The 13938-nt window shown below is 47.9% G+C and overlaps 1 protein-coding gene across 1 annotated transcript in view; it reads left to right on the top strand.

Annotated features, from left to right (window-relative positions):
• LOC144772627 (galectin-1-like) overlaps nt 1-13938 on the top strand; it is a 134852-nt gene that overhangs the window by 97915 nt on the left and 22999 nt on the right. Inside the window, exons 3-4 of the mRNA XM_078657071.1 lie at nt 10948-11027; nt 11310-11481. Of these exons, the coding sequence (XP_078513197.1) occupies nt 10948-11027; nt 11310-11481 (252 nt within the window). The remainder of the gene's footprint in view (nt 1-10947; nt 11028-11309; nt 11482-13938) is intronic.

Below are 13938 nucleotides of genomic sequence, written 5' to 3'. Positions count from 1 at the left end.
GAGGGGGTCTGAAGTGGCTTTGGTGGGAAAACTGTGTAAGAAGTATGCACAGGTTTAATGATGGAAGAGGTGAGTGTAAGAGAAGTGATAAAAGGGAGCCGGGAAGGCTGAATGTACGGGGTGAGGGATAGTGAAAGGGAGGGCTGAGGAGTGAAACATGAAAGTTGGAGACAATGGAAGATGAATTGTTAAAGTACAATTGGATAATGATGACGCCAAGTGTGAATATAGTGGAAAGGAGGAGAATAGACAAAGAGAGAACATAGAGTGACGTGGAGGCAAATGAGTGACACTTGGACAAATGATTGTGAAGGTGAGAGGGGGCAATGGAAGGGTGGACTCTGAGGGTATGGCGGAGGGACAGCTTTCGTGAAGACTGTATCTGTGTGAAGCCGAGAGGCACACCAGTGTGGAGATTAGGTGACCGTGAAAAATGTGTACACACGTGCATTCGACGATGCTTCACTATTACTAACAACACGTGCCCTTCTGCCCAGTCCTCGTCGAGTGAAGGGTGTCTGAGGTCTACGTCACGTGCAGCACGCACCAGGGAGAAGGAGCGTCACCTGAGCGTGTGACGTAGGGCAAGCACGCAGCACGCGCGCACTCGCGAGGGAGATTGTAAATCCTCGAGGAGCGACAGGTGGTGTTCTAGAGTGTGTGTGTGTGTGCCTCACGGGTGAGAGTGCGCCACAGTCCTCCTGAGTGGACTTGTCGCTTAGAGGTGCGCAGCATTTTGCCTCAGTGAGAATACCCGTAAACACAGGCTGTGTACTTTCTTATGTGTTGTCCACACCGCTGCAAAGCATGTCTTTCACATGTGATGGTGTCCTGCTCCTATCCCGTGTGCGTCAGGGTGTGGAGTGCGCGTGGCAAGAGTTCAGTCCTCATTGCGGCTGTGGATCACGTGCTGCACGAGTGAGGGTGTTCTTTACTCTTCAGTGTGGGATTGGTGACTTGCCTATGGGGTCTTCAGACCATGGCTTCCTCCAGTGCAGGTGTGTCCATCACCTGCGTGTGTGATGGGGCTGTGGAGCTTGAGTGCATCAGTGAGGGGCTCTTCAATGTTCTGTGTGTATGGTGGCGTTCCTCAGACCTTATCCTGGGTGTGAGACAGGTACTGCTCGAGGTTGTGATGCGTGTGCTGCACTAAGAATGGAACGCAAATAATCTTATATAGCGCATTATGCCAAGGCGTCAAAGCGCTAGAAGCAACTGAAAGAAGCATCCGCTAAATTCATTAGAAAAGACAACATGCCATTACGGAAGAGAAGAGAGCCACGTTTTTAATTGCTTCCCAAGAGTCCAGACTAGCAATTTGAGTGGGCAGGGTGTTCACATGTTGGCATCCGCTACAGAAAAGGAGCGGTCGCCCCATCCAGCTTTCCTAAGTTTTGGAATAGTCATCTTCTTAAGGCAAGCTGACCTAGGATGTCTTTGTCTTTCGGGAGTGTACCAATGAAAAGCTGTTCTGACAGGCACAGACCTTTGCTGGTGTAGAACCTGAAATACCATGCAGAGCGCCTTCAATTTCTAACAGGAAGTCAGTGAAGGGAGCGCATGCCCTCCCTTTCTGAGCGATGTTTGGGGATATTCAGAAGCAGGTGTGCAGCCGCATTCCGAGTGACCTGCAATCTGATGAGCGAGGACACTTCTGATGTGTAAATATAAGGCGTTACAATAATCAAGGCACCAAGGGGCATATCAACAACAATTAGAGATAAACATCGCTAAAGCACGTTTAGCGATGTTTATCCTATCGCTGGATTTCATCGCTGTGATAGCGATGTATCAACAACGCTTTTCACAACAGCGATAAGAAATCCAGCAATAGCGGGGAAATCGCAGTTTTGCAGGGAACATCGCTGGTTTTCCAGCGATGTTCCCTCTAAAACGGCGATAACCTTGCTGATACGACCCTGTGGTCGTATCAGCATATTTCCAACCCCCTATGTTAAGCATAGGTAAGTCAGGATTTTGGCAGACGTTAGTTTTTGGCGAAAGCCGCCGTTTTCGCCAAAATCTAATGTGTGCTAAAATCCTGTGGGCTGCCTTGTAAATATTGCGATGTGAACATCAGCAATATTTTACAAGGTAGTCCATCCGGGGTACGCCCAGTGACGCCCACTTTGCCTCTCAGAGATGCAAAGGGAGGCGTCTGGAAAAAGGGTGCTAACGTGCGATTATGCATGTTAGCACCCTCTTGTAAATAGGACAATAGTTTTATCTCCGCTTTTTTGGCTTTTTAAGCCAAAAAAGCGGAGATAAAGTCCTCGTTAATACGCCCCCATGTTTTCAGAGCAATTGCTACTGCGAATCTAGGTTCCACCAGAAGGAATGCAAAGATTTTTGTAATGGATTTTGATTATATAAAAACAGGAGCTTACAGTTCTATTGACCTGTGTGTCAATAGTGAGAGAATTGTCAAAAATGACACCTACATTTTTGCCCGAGGCCACAGGGGTAGGTAATAGGCTGCACATCGCAGGCCACCAGATTTCTGATGATACCGATTGCTGTGCACCAAAAACCAGGATCTTGTCTTATCAGCATTTAATTTCAGATGATTTTCCTTCATTCAGGTACTAACACTGACCATGCAGAATTTAATCTTGTCAGCTGTCCCAGGCAAATCATCAGTTAAAGAAACAATGATTTGTATATCGTCTGCATAAGACAGCACCTGAAAGTCAAACAACCTCACCAGTCTGGCCAGAGGTGCAACATATGTGTTAAAAAGGGTCTGACTGAGGGAGGTCCCCTTTGGAACTCCGCAGGGAAGTCGGAAAGGATCAGCCCTGAACTTGCCACAGCTGACTTTATGAGTCCTATTAGTCAGAAAGGACTCTAAAAGTTCCAAAGCCGTATCCCTCACCTCTGGCTGATGCAGTCTTTGCACCAGGCGGGATGGGGATATCGTATTGAATGCAGTTGACAGATCCAGCGTTACCACAATAGCAGCACCTACCCCATCTACATGGCAGCGTATAGAATTTGAAGCAGCAATCAATGCCGACTCTGTGCTATGACCACTGCAAAATCCATTTTGTGAGGGTCTAAAAGATCATGTGCAGTCATGAACTTAACCAGTTCCTGGTTTAAATATTTGTGTAAAATCTTTGCTGGTGCAGGCTGCAGCGAAATAAGGTGCAGATTTTTAAGATCCTCCGCATCCCCACTAGGCTTTTTTTGCAGGGGGATGACTACTGCTTCCTTCCACAGTTGAGGAAATACTCCTATAGGCAATATATGATTGAAAACTCTTGCAGGAAAGGCACAATCAGGTATGGAGGACGTTGAAGAATTGTAGGAGGACAGGGACCATCAGGCGATCCTGATTTTAAGCTCATAAGAAGATTTTCTGCTTCAGACCAGGAGATTGGAGTAAAAGCTGACATAACTGAGAGCACATAATGGTCGAACGCATATTCCGTTACCAATGCAGAGGGAAGTTCTTCCTCCAGTACGTTGAACTCAGACTAGATCTTTAAGATCTTGTCTTTGAAATACGCTGCAACATTATTGCAAAAACTTTGAGAGCTTTCCAAGGGTTGCTGAGTACCCAGTATGCAAAGCTCTTTGACCACCTTGAATAATTCATTGGGATTGTTGGTGGCAGTTCTAATTTTGCTAATTTAACAAGTGGATTTGGTTGCGGCCATGCACGTTTATATATAAGTAACACTTCTTTGTGTTTACCTTTCTCTTCTAATGTAGAATTAGCCCTCTATTTTTCCTTTGCCTCCAGCACGGCCTTCTTAGTATTTTCAATTCTTCCGAGAACCAGGGTGCAGAAGCTTTGGCTCTAGTGCAAATCATAGATTTAATAGAAGCGACCTGGTCAATGGTGCCCTTAAGCCAGTTTTTAAAGTTATCTGCACTAAGTTTATGGGCATAATTATTATTTTCAAAAGCCTCTCTAAACGCAGATGTCATATGTTCTGCAGAGATTTTATTCCAACTCTTAAAGGGTATAGGTTTATCCTGTGCCTGTCCTACTTTCGTCTGCGTTAACATTTTAAAAGTCACCCCTGAATGATCCACCCAGAAGAGTATCCCCCACCGGCAATGCTTCATGGTTGGTAAAAATCCATTCCAATTTATGTTCTACTGTATGGGTCGGGGATTTGACCAGTTGGATAAATCCAAAGCTTGACATACATCCCTATAGTTTGATGGAGTCATTGCGCCCCTTATCTTCCAAATGGAAGGTAAAATCACCCAATGTAGTGAGCAAAGTAAAGAAATTCGGCCCCAGGACTCGATAAACTGAGTCCAAGAGCCAGGGGGTGATATATCAGTAACCCGGAGAGTGAGATATTCTTGATCACTTTAAGTTTAAACTCTGCCACCTCACACATCCCGTCAAAGTCCACACTAATTGGCTCTAAGGTGCACTTAATAGACTTTATTTTAGTATAATAGCCACACCACTCTATGGAGGCGCCAGTCAAGCCTAACAATCATAAAGCCTGAGGGGACAGATGACACCAGGTTGGGTCCTGAATCCCCCTAAGCCTAGGTCTCCATAATGAACAAACATTCTAGATCCAACATCAGAAGGACTCTTCCATGTTTTGTGTGTGGTGGCGTTTCTCAGAGGTGCAGATAACATGCCTCCTCAGTGTGTGACAGGTGCTGCTTGAAGTTGCAGTGTGTGTGCTGCACTAAGTGTTTTCAGTATTCAGCGTGTGTCGGTGATGTCTGCCCTGGTGTGGCCTCAGTGTGTGACTAGTTATCTAGAGTGGGTTGTTCACAGGTGAGAGGGCAGGCACTGCTGCTCAAGAGAGAATGCTCATCTCCTTAGATAGTCACGGTGTGAGGCACTAGACAAGAGCATCTCAGTTCCCACTGTGTGACAGCGACACTCAGTATTATTATTAATATTATTATGCGTTCTTATATAGCGCTCGATTACCCGTAGGCATCTCGGCGCTTGCCTTGGGAACCCGTCCTGGCTTTTCCCTGTGAGATACCCGTACTGTGCATCTCCAAGGTGGAAGCCAGGCATCCCGCCGCAGGGGGGCCGTAGTGGAGATTAAGCAGGCTGATGCCCAGAGCTGCAGAGTGTGAACCCGTGATTCGAGTAGGCACCGAAACGAGAATTATCGAGTCCGTGGATATTTTGGGCTCAAGACCCTGCCGCGTTGGGAATTGAACCCTGGTCCCGGGTCTGACCTCTGCTTCAGGGTCTACCTCCTCTAACCAGTGAGCCACACTTCTCCACTCAGTAATGCCTTGCATTAGTGAGGGTGTGTCACTATCCTGTGGATGTGACAGGTGGTGCTCAGGGGTGCCAAGAGTGGGTTCGTGTAGTGCAGCAGGTGCTCTTCAGTTCTGATTGTTTGACGAGTTTACTGGGGTACAGAACATGTGCCGCATCAGTGGGGGGGGTTCTTCGGTCGTCTTTGGGTCCCCGGGGTCTCAGGAGTGCAGAGAATGTGTAGCACTAGTGAGAGAACTTCGTGCCATGTGGTGTTCAGTGCTGTAGAGTATTTACTTTTCTACTGAGGCAGTTTTTCGATTCCCGATGAATGATTGGTCAATCTGGGCAGGGGCTGAACGCAGGCCCCTGCAGCCCCTGGGGAGCAGGTGGGGACCCCAACCCATTAGGGGGCTCCAACCCTTCAGGCGGTCCCCACTGAGGCCAAGACCAATGATTATCTGTGAGAGATGGGCTACTCAGAAGCCTCTATCACATTCTGCAGGGGGGGGGGCTCATCATTTTGTGTTGCACCAGTGGATCTGAGGTGAACGTGTGCTGCACTAGTGTGAATGGACTCTCCATATGTCATTGTGTGACAAGCATACTGAGGGCTACAGTGCATATGCTATACTAGTGAGGGTGCTCCTCAACCCGTAGTATGTGCCAAGGGGCCTGAGCACGTCATAGGCACTACTCAGTCCCCTCGTTTAACAGGGAGTTCTGAGGATGCATCAAGGAGGAAGTTTACAATGGAGTGCTGAGAATGCACTAAGGAGAGGGTGTACCAGGGAGTTTTCGGAGGATACAAGGAGAGGGTGTACATGGGAGTTCTGAGGATGAATTAGGGAGAGGGTGTACATGGAAGTTCTGAGGATGCATTAAGGAGAGGGTGTACAACGGAGTTCTGAGGATGCATTAACGAGACGGTGTACCTCAGGGTTCTGAGGATGCATTGAGTAGAGGGCGTACAGAGAGTTCTGAGGGTGCATTAAGGTGAGTTGTGTACCACGGAGTTCTGAGGATGCATTAGGGAGAGGGTGTACCTCAGGGCTCTGAGGATGCACTAAAGAGAGGGTGTACTAAGGAGTTCTGTGGATGCATTAAGGAGAGGGCATACCAGGGAGTTCTGAGGATACCCTAAGGATAGCGCTCTTCCATTCACAGTACAGAGATCTGGAGGGGTGCACAGAATATGCTACACTATTGACGGTGCCCTACGAATGCTAGTGTAGGGCAGGAGGTGCTAGGGGCTTCTGGGCATGCACTGCACTCCTGAGGGTGCTCTTCAGTCCTCAGTGTTGGCAGAGCGTGCCCAGGGGCTGTATTAATAATGTAGGTCTTCAATCTTCACTACTGAGGTTGCTCTATCAAAGGCAGTATAAGGCAGAGTATGTTCAGGAGAGCAGAAAATACTAGTGAGGGTGTTCAGCAATGTGGTCCAGGTAGATCTTAGATGTGCAGACAATGTATAGCTCTAGTGGGGTGCGCCTCAGTTGGTGACACGGGTGTTCAGTGGTAGAAAGACTATGATGCACTGGGTAAGGTGCTTTTCATGCCACAGTGTGTGACGGAGAGTGCACAGGGGTGAAGAGAAAGCGCTGCACTAGTCTATAATATTCAGTGTGAGTCAGGAGGTGTGTAAAGGTGCATAGAATATGCTCCACCAGCATGGGTGCTCTTCAGTCCTCAGTGTGTGACACAGTCAGGGGTATATGCTGCACTGGTGAGGGTGCTCTCCAGACATCAGTGCATGACACAGCCTGGGGTATATGCTGCACTGGTGAGGCTGCTCTCCAGACTTCAGTGTGTGACTCAGTCAGAGGTATATGCTGCACTGGTGAGGGTGCTCTTCAGTCCTCATCGTGTGACACAGTCAGGGGTATATGCTGCACTAGTGAGGGTGCTCTCCAGACTTCGGTGTGTGACACAGTCAGGGGTATATGCTTCAGTAGTGAGGGTGCTCTCCAGTCCTCAGTGTGTGAAACAGTCAGGGGTATATGCTGCACTGGTGAGGGTGCTCTTCAGTCCTCAGTGTATGACACAGTCAGGGGTATATGCTGCACTGGTGAGGGTGCTCTCCAGACATCAGTGCATGACACAGCCTGGGGTATATGCTGCACTGGTGAGGCTGCTCTCCAGACTTCAGTGTGTGACTCAGTCAGAGGTATATGCTGCACTGGTGAGGGTGCTCTTCAGTCCTCATCGTGTGACACAGTCAGGGGTATATGCTGCACTAGTGAGGGTGCTCTCCAGACTTCGGTGTGTGACACAGTCAGGGGTATATGCTTCAGTAGTGAGGGTGCTCTCCAGTCCTCAGTGTGTGAAACAGTCAGGGGTATATGCTGCACTGGTGAGGGTGCTCTCCAGACATCAGTGCATGACACAGCCTGGGGTATATGCTGCACTGGTGAGGCTGCTCTCCAGACTTCAGTGTATGACACGGTCAGGGGTATATGCTGCACTAGTGAGGGTGCTCTCCAGACTTCAGTGTATGACACGGTCAGGGGTATATGCTGCACTAGTGAGGGTGCTCTCCAGACTTCAGTGTATGACACGGTCAGGGGTATATGCTGCACTAGTGAGGGTGCTCTTCAGTCCTCATCGTGTGACACAGTCAGGGGTATATGCTGCACTAGTGAGAGTGCTCTCCAGACTTCAGTGTGTGACACAGTCAGGGGTATATGCTGCACTAGTGAGAGTGCTCTCCAGACTTCAGTGTATGACACAGTCAGGGGTATATGCTGCACCGGTGAGGGTGCTCTCCAGACTTCAGTGTATGACAAGGTCAGGGGTATATGCTGCACTGGTGAGGGTGCTCTTCAGTCCTCGGTGTGTGACACAGTCAGGGGTATATGCTGCACTGGTGAGGGTGCTCTCCAGACTTCAGTATATGACACAGTCAGGGGTATATGCTGCACTGGTGAGGGTGCTCTCCAGACTTCGGTGTGTGACACAGTCAGGGGTATATGCTGCACTAGTGAGGGTGCTCGTCAGTCCTCAGTGTGTGACACAGTCAGGAGTATATGCTGCACTGGTGAGGGTGCTCTTCAGTCCTCAGTGTGTGACACAGTCAGGGGTATATGCTGCACTGGTGAGGGTGCTCTCCAGACTTCAGTGTATGACAAGGTCAGGGATATATGCTGCACTGGTGAGGGTGCTCTCCAGACTTCAGTGTGTGACACAGTCAGGGGTATATGCTGTACTAGTGAGGGTGCTCTTCAGTCCTCAGTGTGTGACAAGGTCAGGGGTATATGCTGCACTGGTGAGGGTGCTCTTCAGTCCTCAGTGTATGACACAGTCAGGGGTATATGCTGCACTGGTGAGGGTGCTTTCCAGACCCCAGTGTGTGACACAGTCAGGGGTATATGCTGCACTAGTGAGGGTGCTCTTCAGTCCTCAGTGTGTGACACAGTCAGGGGTATATGCTCACTAGTGAGGGTGCTCTCCAGACTTCAGTGTGTGACACAGTCAGGGGTATATGCTGTACTAGTGAGGGTGCTCTTCAGTCCTCAGTGTGTGACAAGGTCAGGGGTATATGCTGCACTGGTGAGGGTGCTCTTCAGTCCTCAGTGTATGACACAGTCAGGGGTATATGCTGCACTGGTGAGGGTGCTTTCCAGACCCCAGTGTGTGACACAGTCAGGGGTATATGCTGCACTAGTGAGGGTGCTCTTCAGTCCTCAGTGTGTGACACAGTCAGGGGTATATGCTCACTAGTGAGGGTACTCTCCAAAGCTATATGGGTGACAGTCAATCTAGTCAGTGCAAATAATGAGTGCACCAATGAAGGAGCTTTTAAAACCTCAGTGTGTGACACGTGGTCACGGAAACAGATTATATGCTGCACAAGTGATGGTGCTCTCCAGATCTCAGCGTGGGCAATGCAATTAATGACTGCACCAGTGAAGGTGCTTTTCTGTTCCCAGTGTGTGCCGGGGCTGTTCAAGGGAGGAGCTCCAACAGTAAGAATGTTATTAAATTGTGAGAGGAGCTGAGAATGTGATGCACACACGAGGGTGTTCTTCAATCCTTTATGTGTAACGGTGGATCTGAGAAGTGCAAATAACGTGCAGCACTAGTGAGTTTGATTCACTCCCCAGGGTGTGATCGGGACCCCTCTGATGTCAACACAATGTGCTGCTCTTGTGAAAGTGGTCTAATTGTTTGTCAGTTCCTAGTGTGTGCCAGGAAGTCACCAGGGTGCAGACTGCGCTGCAACATTAAGGTGACTCTTCAATCCTCAGGGGTGCATGAAGTGGTGCTCGAGTAAAGATGATCTACAATCCTCAGTGTCTTCCATGGGGGGGTCTCAGTGGTTCAGAGGATGTGGCCTTGCAGTGAGAGTGTTTTACAATCTTCTAAGTGTGGCAGGACTCCTGAGGAGTGCACATGACATGCTGCCCTGGAGAGAGTGCATTTCTTGCCGGGGAAACTCGGGGTGCAGGAAATGTGCTTCACTTGTGAGGGTTCTCTACAGTAGTACGTGTCCCCCGATTTGCATACAATATACTCCACTAATGAAGGTGCTGTTCATTCCTCGGTGAGTGGATGTCAGATGTGGACATGTTTTGCTGCTTCATGGAGGGTCTCTTCACACAGCATCACGTGGCAGGGATCGAACTCAACTTCTCAGCAAGGCTAGAGTTGTCAGGAAGTCCCTGAAACCCCTGCAGTGTCCCATGGTGCATGCCTCGGAGCCGCTGCTGGAGATACTGACTCACATTTCGTAATGCACCTGATTCAGGAGTCATATGGACCCTTTTCTGTGATCCGGATCACATCACATGTAATGTGCCTTTTTGTCATGTTGCCACTGGTCCTCATTTTGTGTAATGTCCCAATATGGTTTTAAAACATGGAAAATCCTACCTCTTCCTGGTCGCAGAATGTTGACAATTATGGTATTGAATCAATGACTTGAAGCATATAGGAGCTTTGGGGCCGATAACAAGTCTGGCGGTCTTTGACTGCCGGAATCACCATGGCAGTTTTCCAAGGCAGCCATTTGGACCATCCACAGTGGCGCAAAGGAAGTGCCGTTCCCTGACGGTGGCGCAGCGAACAGGGGTATCCAATATGGAAGGCAAGACCGCCGCGGTCTGCCTAGCATATTTCGAGTTTCCCCACCGTCAACATTTCATAGTGGTGAGCCCTCCATGAAAAGGCTAGTGGTGGAGAAACACAGGGGGCCCGAGGGGGTCCCAAGCCCTTGCCACCATGAGAATGCATTCGGGGGGGCACAACATCAATCAATCAATCAATCAATCAGTCATTTGTTAAGCGCACTACATACCCGCGAGGGTCTCAGCGCGCTGGGGGGCAGGTGGGGGCCGCTACTGATCGAACAGCCAGGTCCTTAGTGTCTTCCTGAAGGTCAGCAGGTATTGGGTGCCCCTCTGTTTGCATGCACCCCAAGTTCCAGCACGGCATGGACTTCACAGTCCATGTAGTTCTGGAATTTCTTTTGCGTTCCACGGCAAAAGAAAAGCCCACCAGACACAAGTTGTACTCGCAATCTGACGGGTGAGACCATGCACAGCTTCGGTGGTGCTGTGCAAGAGCAAAGCTGCCGCAGCATCACCAAAGTCGTAACCAGGCCCTTTGTTTTCAGCCACTGATATGGTGTCAATGAGGGCAGCACATTGCGTAATCCACCGACCATAGTGTAATAGAGGGGGGTCAGAACCATATAGCAACCCCCTCCCCTCCAATATCTCAATTTGTTTTCTCTTCTCTCACAGACACAGGTGACCGACAAACTTTGTCTGAGGCCTGGCAAGACTCTAATCATTGAGGGCATTGTACATTGTCAGACCGAACGGTAAGAGTTGGGGTATCTGGGGTGAAGGGGTGGAGGGCTGGCGCCTGTTGGTGGGAGGGGGTGGAAGCAGGGAGCAGACAGGACACCTGGAGGCGGAGAGTATGTATCTGTGTCTGGTGACGAAAGATAAAGTATGGACGTGCATGGGATAGGCATTTTAGTGCATTAGGAGGGGCAGTGGGGAAAGGCTGGGGCATTTAGAAGCAGGAGGTGTGAACTGCGAGTAAAAGAGTCTTTAACATTTCGAGAGAAAATGTAAGCAAAGTATCTTTTCCCCTTTAGCTTTAACATCAGCATTGGGCAGGATCTCAACACCATTGCTTTGGTCGTGGACGCTCGCTTCCACTTTGGCGCCGCCATCAATACCATCGTCCTCAACTCCCGTTACAAGGGCGTCTGGGCGGAAGAGGCCCGCTCCTATGTCTTCCCCTTCTGTCTAGGACAGAAAATGAGGGTAAGTGTTACGGCAGGGTAGTGGCAGAGGCCTTTGCCAGTGTAACATTTTGGATTACGCTTTAGTAATCTGCATAATTTGGGGAATTTCGCGTCATGCTTGTTATGCAAAATTCCTAATATTATGCCATTATGCCACATTGCATATTTACATGCCTTTAATAGTAAAAAGGTACAGTGAACACGCCTTATGAAAACAGCAGAATGCCAGTGGCTGTTACTAACTGTGCTTTCTTTTGTGTTACACTATTTTTAAAATTTGAAATAAGTCCTCCTATCAAAAATTGACTCAAGCACACATTTCACCCTAATGCAGAGCACTGAATGACTGGTTTTGATCTAATATAAGTAAGTGTAATTTTACCAGAATGTTATACAGTTATGATAAATGCAAATTATGCGCATTTCACACTCTCCTACCGTGGTCATGCCACTGTTGATTACTTTAGGTTTTCAAAAATCAACAGATATCCCTCTGGTTATCATTTAACACTTAACAATAATAGTCCAATAACATCAGGTAAATTCGATCATTATTGCAGAATAACTTGGGAATGAAAAATGTGGTTTGCCAGTTTGGGGCATAGAGATATTGCTTATTAAATACTAGGGTCTATTAGGAGCAATTAAGAAGTTGATGGACTCTTTTCGAATTAGGTTTGAACTTTCATAGTATTAGTCCTTCAATAGGCCACACCATTGTTTACTACCTTTTTATGATCACCTTTTATGTATTGTTTCAATATTGCAACCACTTGCACTGTGTGATCCCTTTACTTCACAGAGCAGCATTATTGCTTTTTTAGTAGATCCTTGTGTACAGTGCTGTAACTGTAAAAATCAGTTTTTTCGATGATCCCTGTAATAAAGGAATATAGCATATCACATTGATTTACGTTTATCATTGCCAGTTATTCTGCTATAATGATCAAATATACCAGAGGTTAATGGATTATTATTGTTAATTGTTGAATGAAACCCAGAGGGATAGCTGTTGTTTTTTTATTACACAATACCCCAACCTCTCTGGGTATAAAGGTTGCTTCTGTGGTGAATACAATGTTGATTACTTTAGAATTAAAAATAAAAGAAGCAATGGCTCTCAAGAGCGGTAGAGAGATGCCTGACTCCAAGCGTGGACAGGGCAAGTCTGACTGACTGTTGGAAAGTGGGTTACTAGCAGTGGCAAATGCACATCTGTCACTGGCAATACGGCCACGAACACAGTCTATGGCTCAGAACAGGTCTTTGAAAATTATGTCCATGCTCAATCCTTAGTAGCTTGGCTGCAAGCAGGCAGGCTTAACTTAAAAGACAGGTATGTAAAGCATTTAAAAACACCAATGCAGTAAATAATTAGGACACACCACAGAATAAAAATGCAACACCAATTTATAAAAATAGGAAATATTTTCTATCTTTAAAATGGCATCAAACTGAAAAAAATGCCAATGTAGGAAACCGGAGATATGAATTTTTAAAGATTTAGCACTAAATAGCACATAGAGACCTAGAGCGCCTATTGGGACATCTGGTCACGCTAGACCGGGACAAAGTCAAAGATTCAGGCTGATTGCGATGGAGCCCTGCTCGGCTATCCCTTGCGGTAGGTCTTGATCAAAGCTTTTACCTTCGAATTTAGAAACTTTCCTGGAGCTTTTCTCTCTGGGGTTACTCAAAGCTTTTAGCCAGTCCGGATTCTGTGCTGGTTCACCGGCTTACCTTGCAACGAGCTCCCGGTCAAACTTATGGAAGTCAGACATCCGAAGATTTCCAGCAGGACAAAACAGAGAGATCGAGGCTGGCACGCGGTTCGAAGATATGCGGCTTGACTCTTGCGGTTGGCCCGGTCATCTCTCCTATGTTTGGACTTGGAACCTTTTACGGAGCTTTTTCTTCAGGGGTGCCTAAATACTCTTGACCAGGCTGGCTTCAGTGAGGGTTCATCGGCTGGGGTTTCAGCTTACTCCCGGTCCAACTCTGGAATTCAGACCTCCAGAGCATTTCATTGGGACGAGCCTGGATGGCAGGTCAGTTCACGGTTGAGTGTCACCAGCTTGGCTGGCCAGGTCCAGTCTATCCACCTATGAAGCTTTATTTCCAAAATTGCTCCAAAGTTCTCCAAACTTCTGGAAATTCTACCTGAAGTTCCCCAAAGGGTCCCAACGTGTGCAAAACTTACTCCAAGGGTCTAGAAGCTCCAAGATGGTCCTTTAAAGTTTGGGAATTCACTTCCCACAATCTACTTGGACAAAACCCTTACAAATCCACTGGTAGTACTCCAGGCTGAGGATTCTTGGTGGTGATGTTCCAGGTGAGTTCTGCTAACCTGTAGTTTGCATGGATCCCACTCTTTAGTCCTTTTGAAGCACGGTAGTCCACAGGTCTGTAGTTTCGGATTGTGCAGCAGGAGCAGTCTTCAGAATGCAGGGCCTGGTTGGTACACATCAAACTTCTC

This window comes from Lissotriton helveticus, chromosome 1_1 (assembly GCF_964261635.1).
Source record: "Lissotriton helveticus chromosome 1_1, aLisHel1.1, whole genome shotgun sequence".
NCBI classification, from domain to species: domain Eukaryota; kingdom Metazoa; phylum Chordata; class Amphibia; order Caudata; family Salamandridae; genus Lissotriton; species Lissotriton helveticus.
This window is presented reverse-complemented; position numbering and strand designations above follow the sequence as displayed.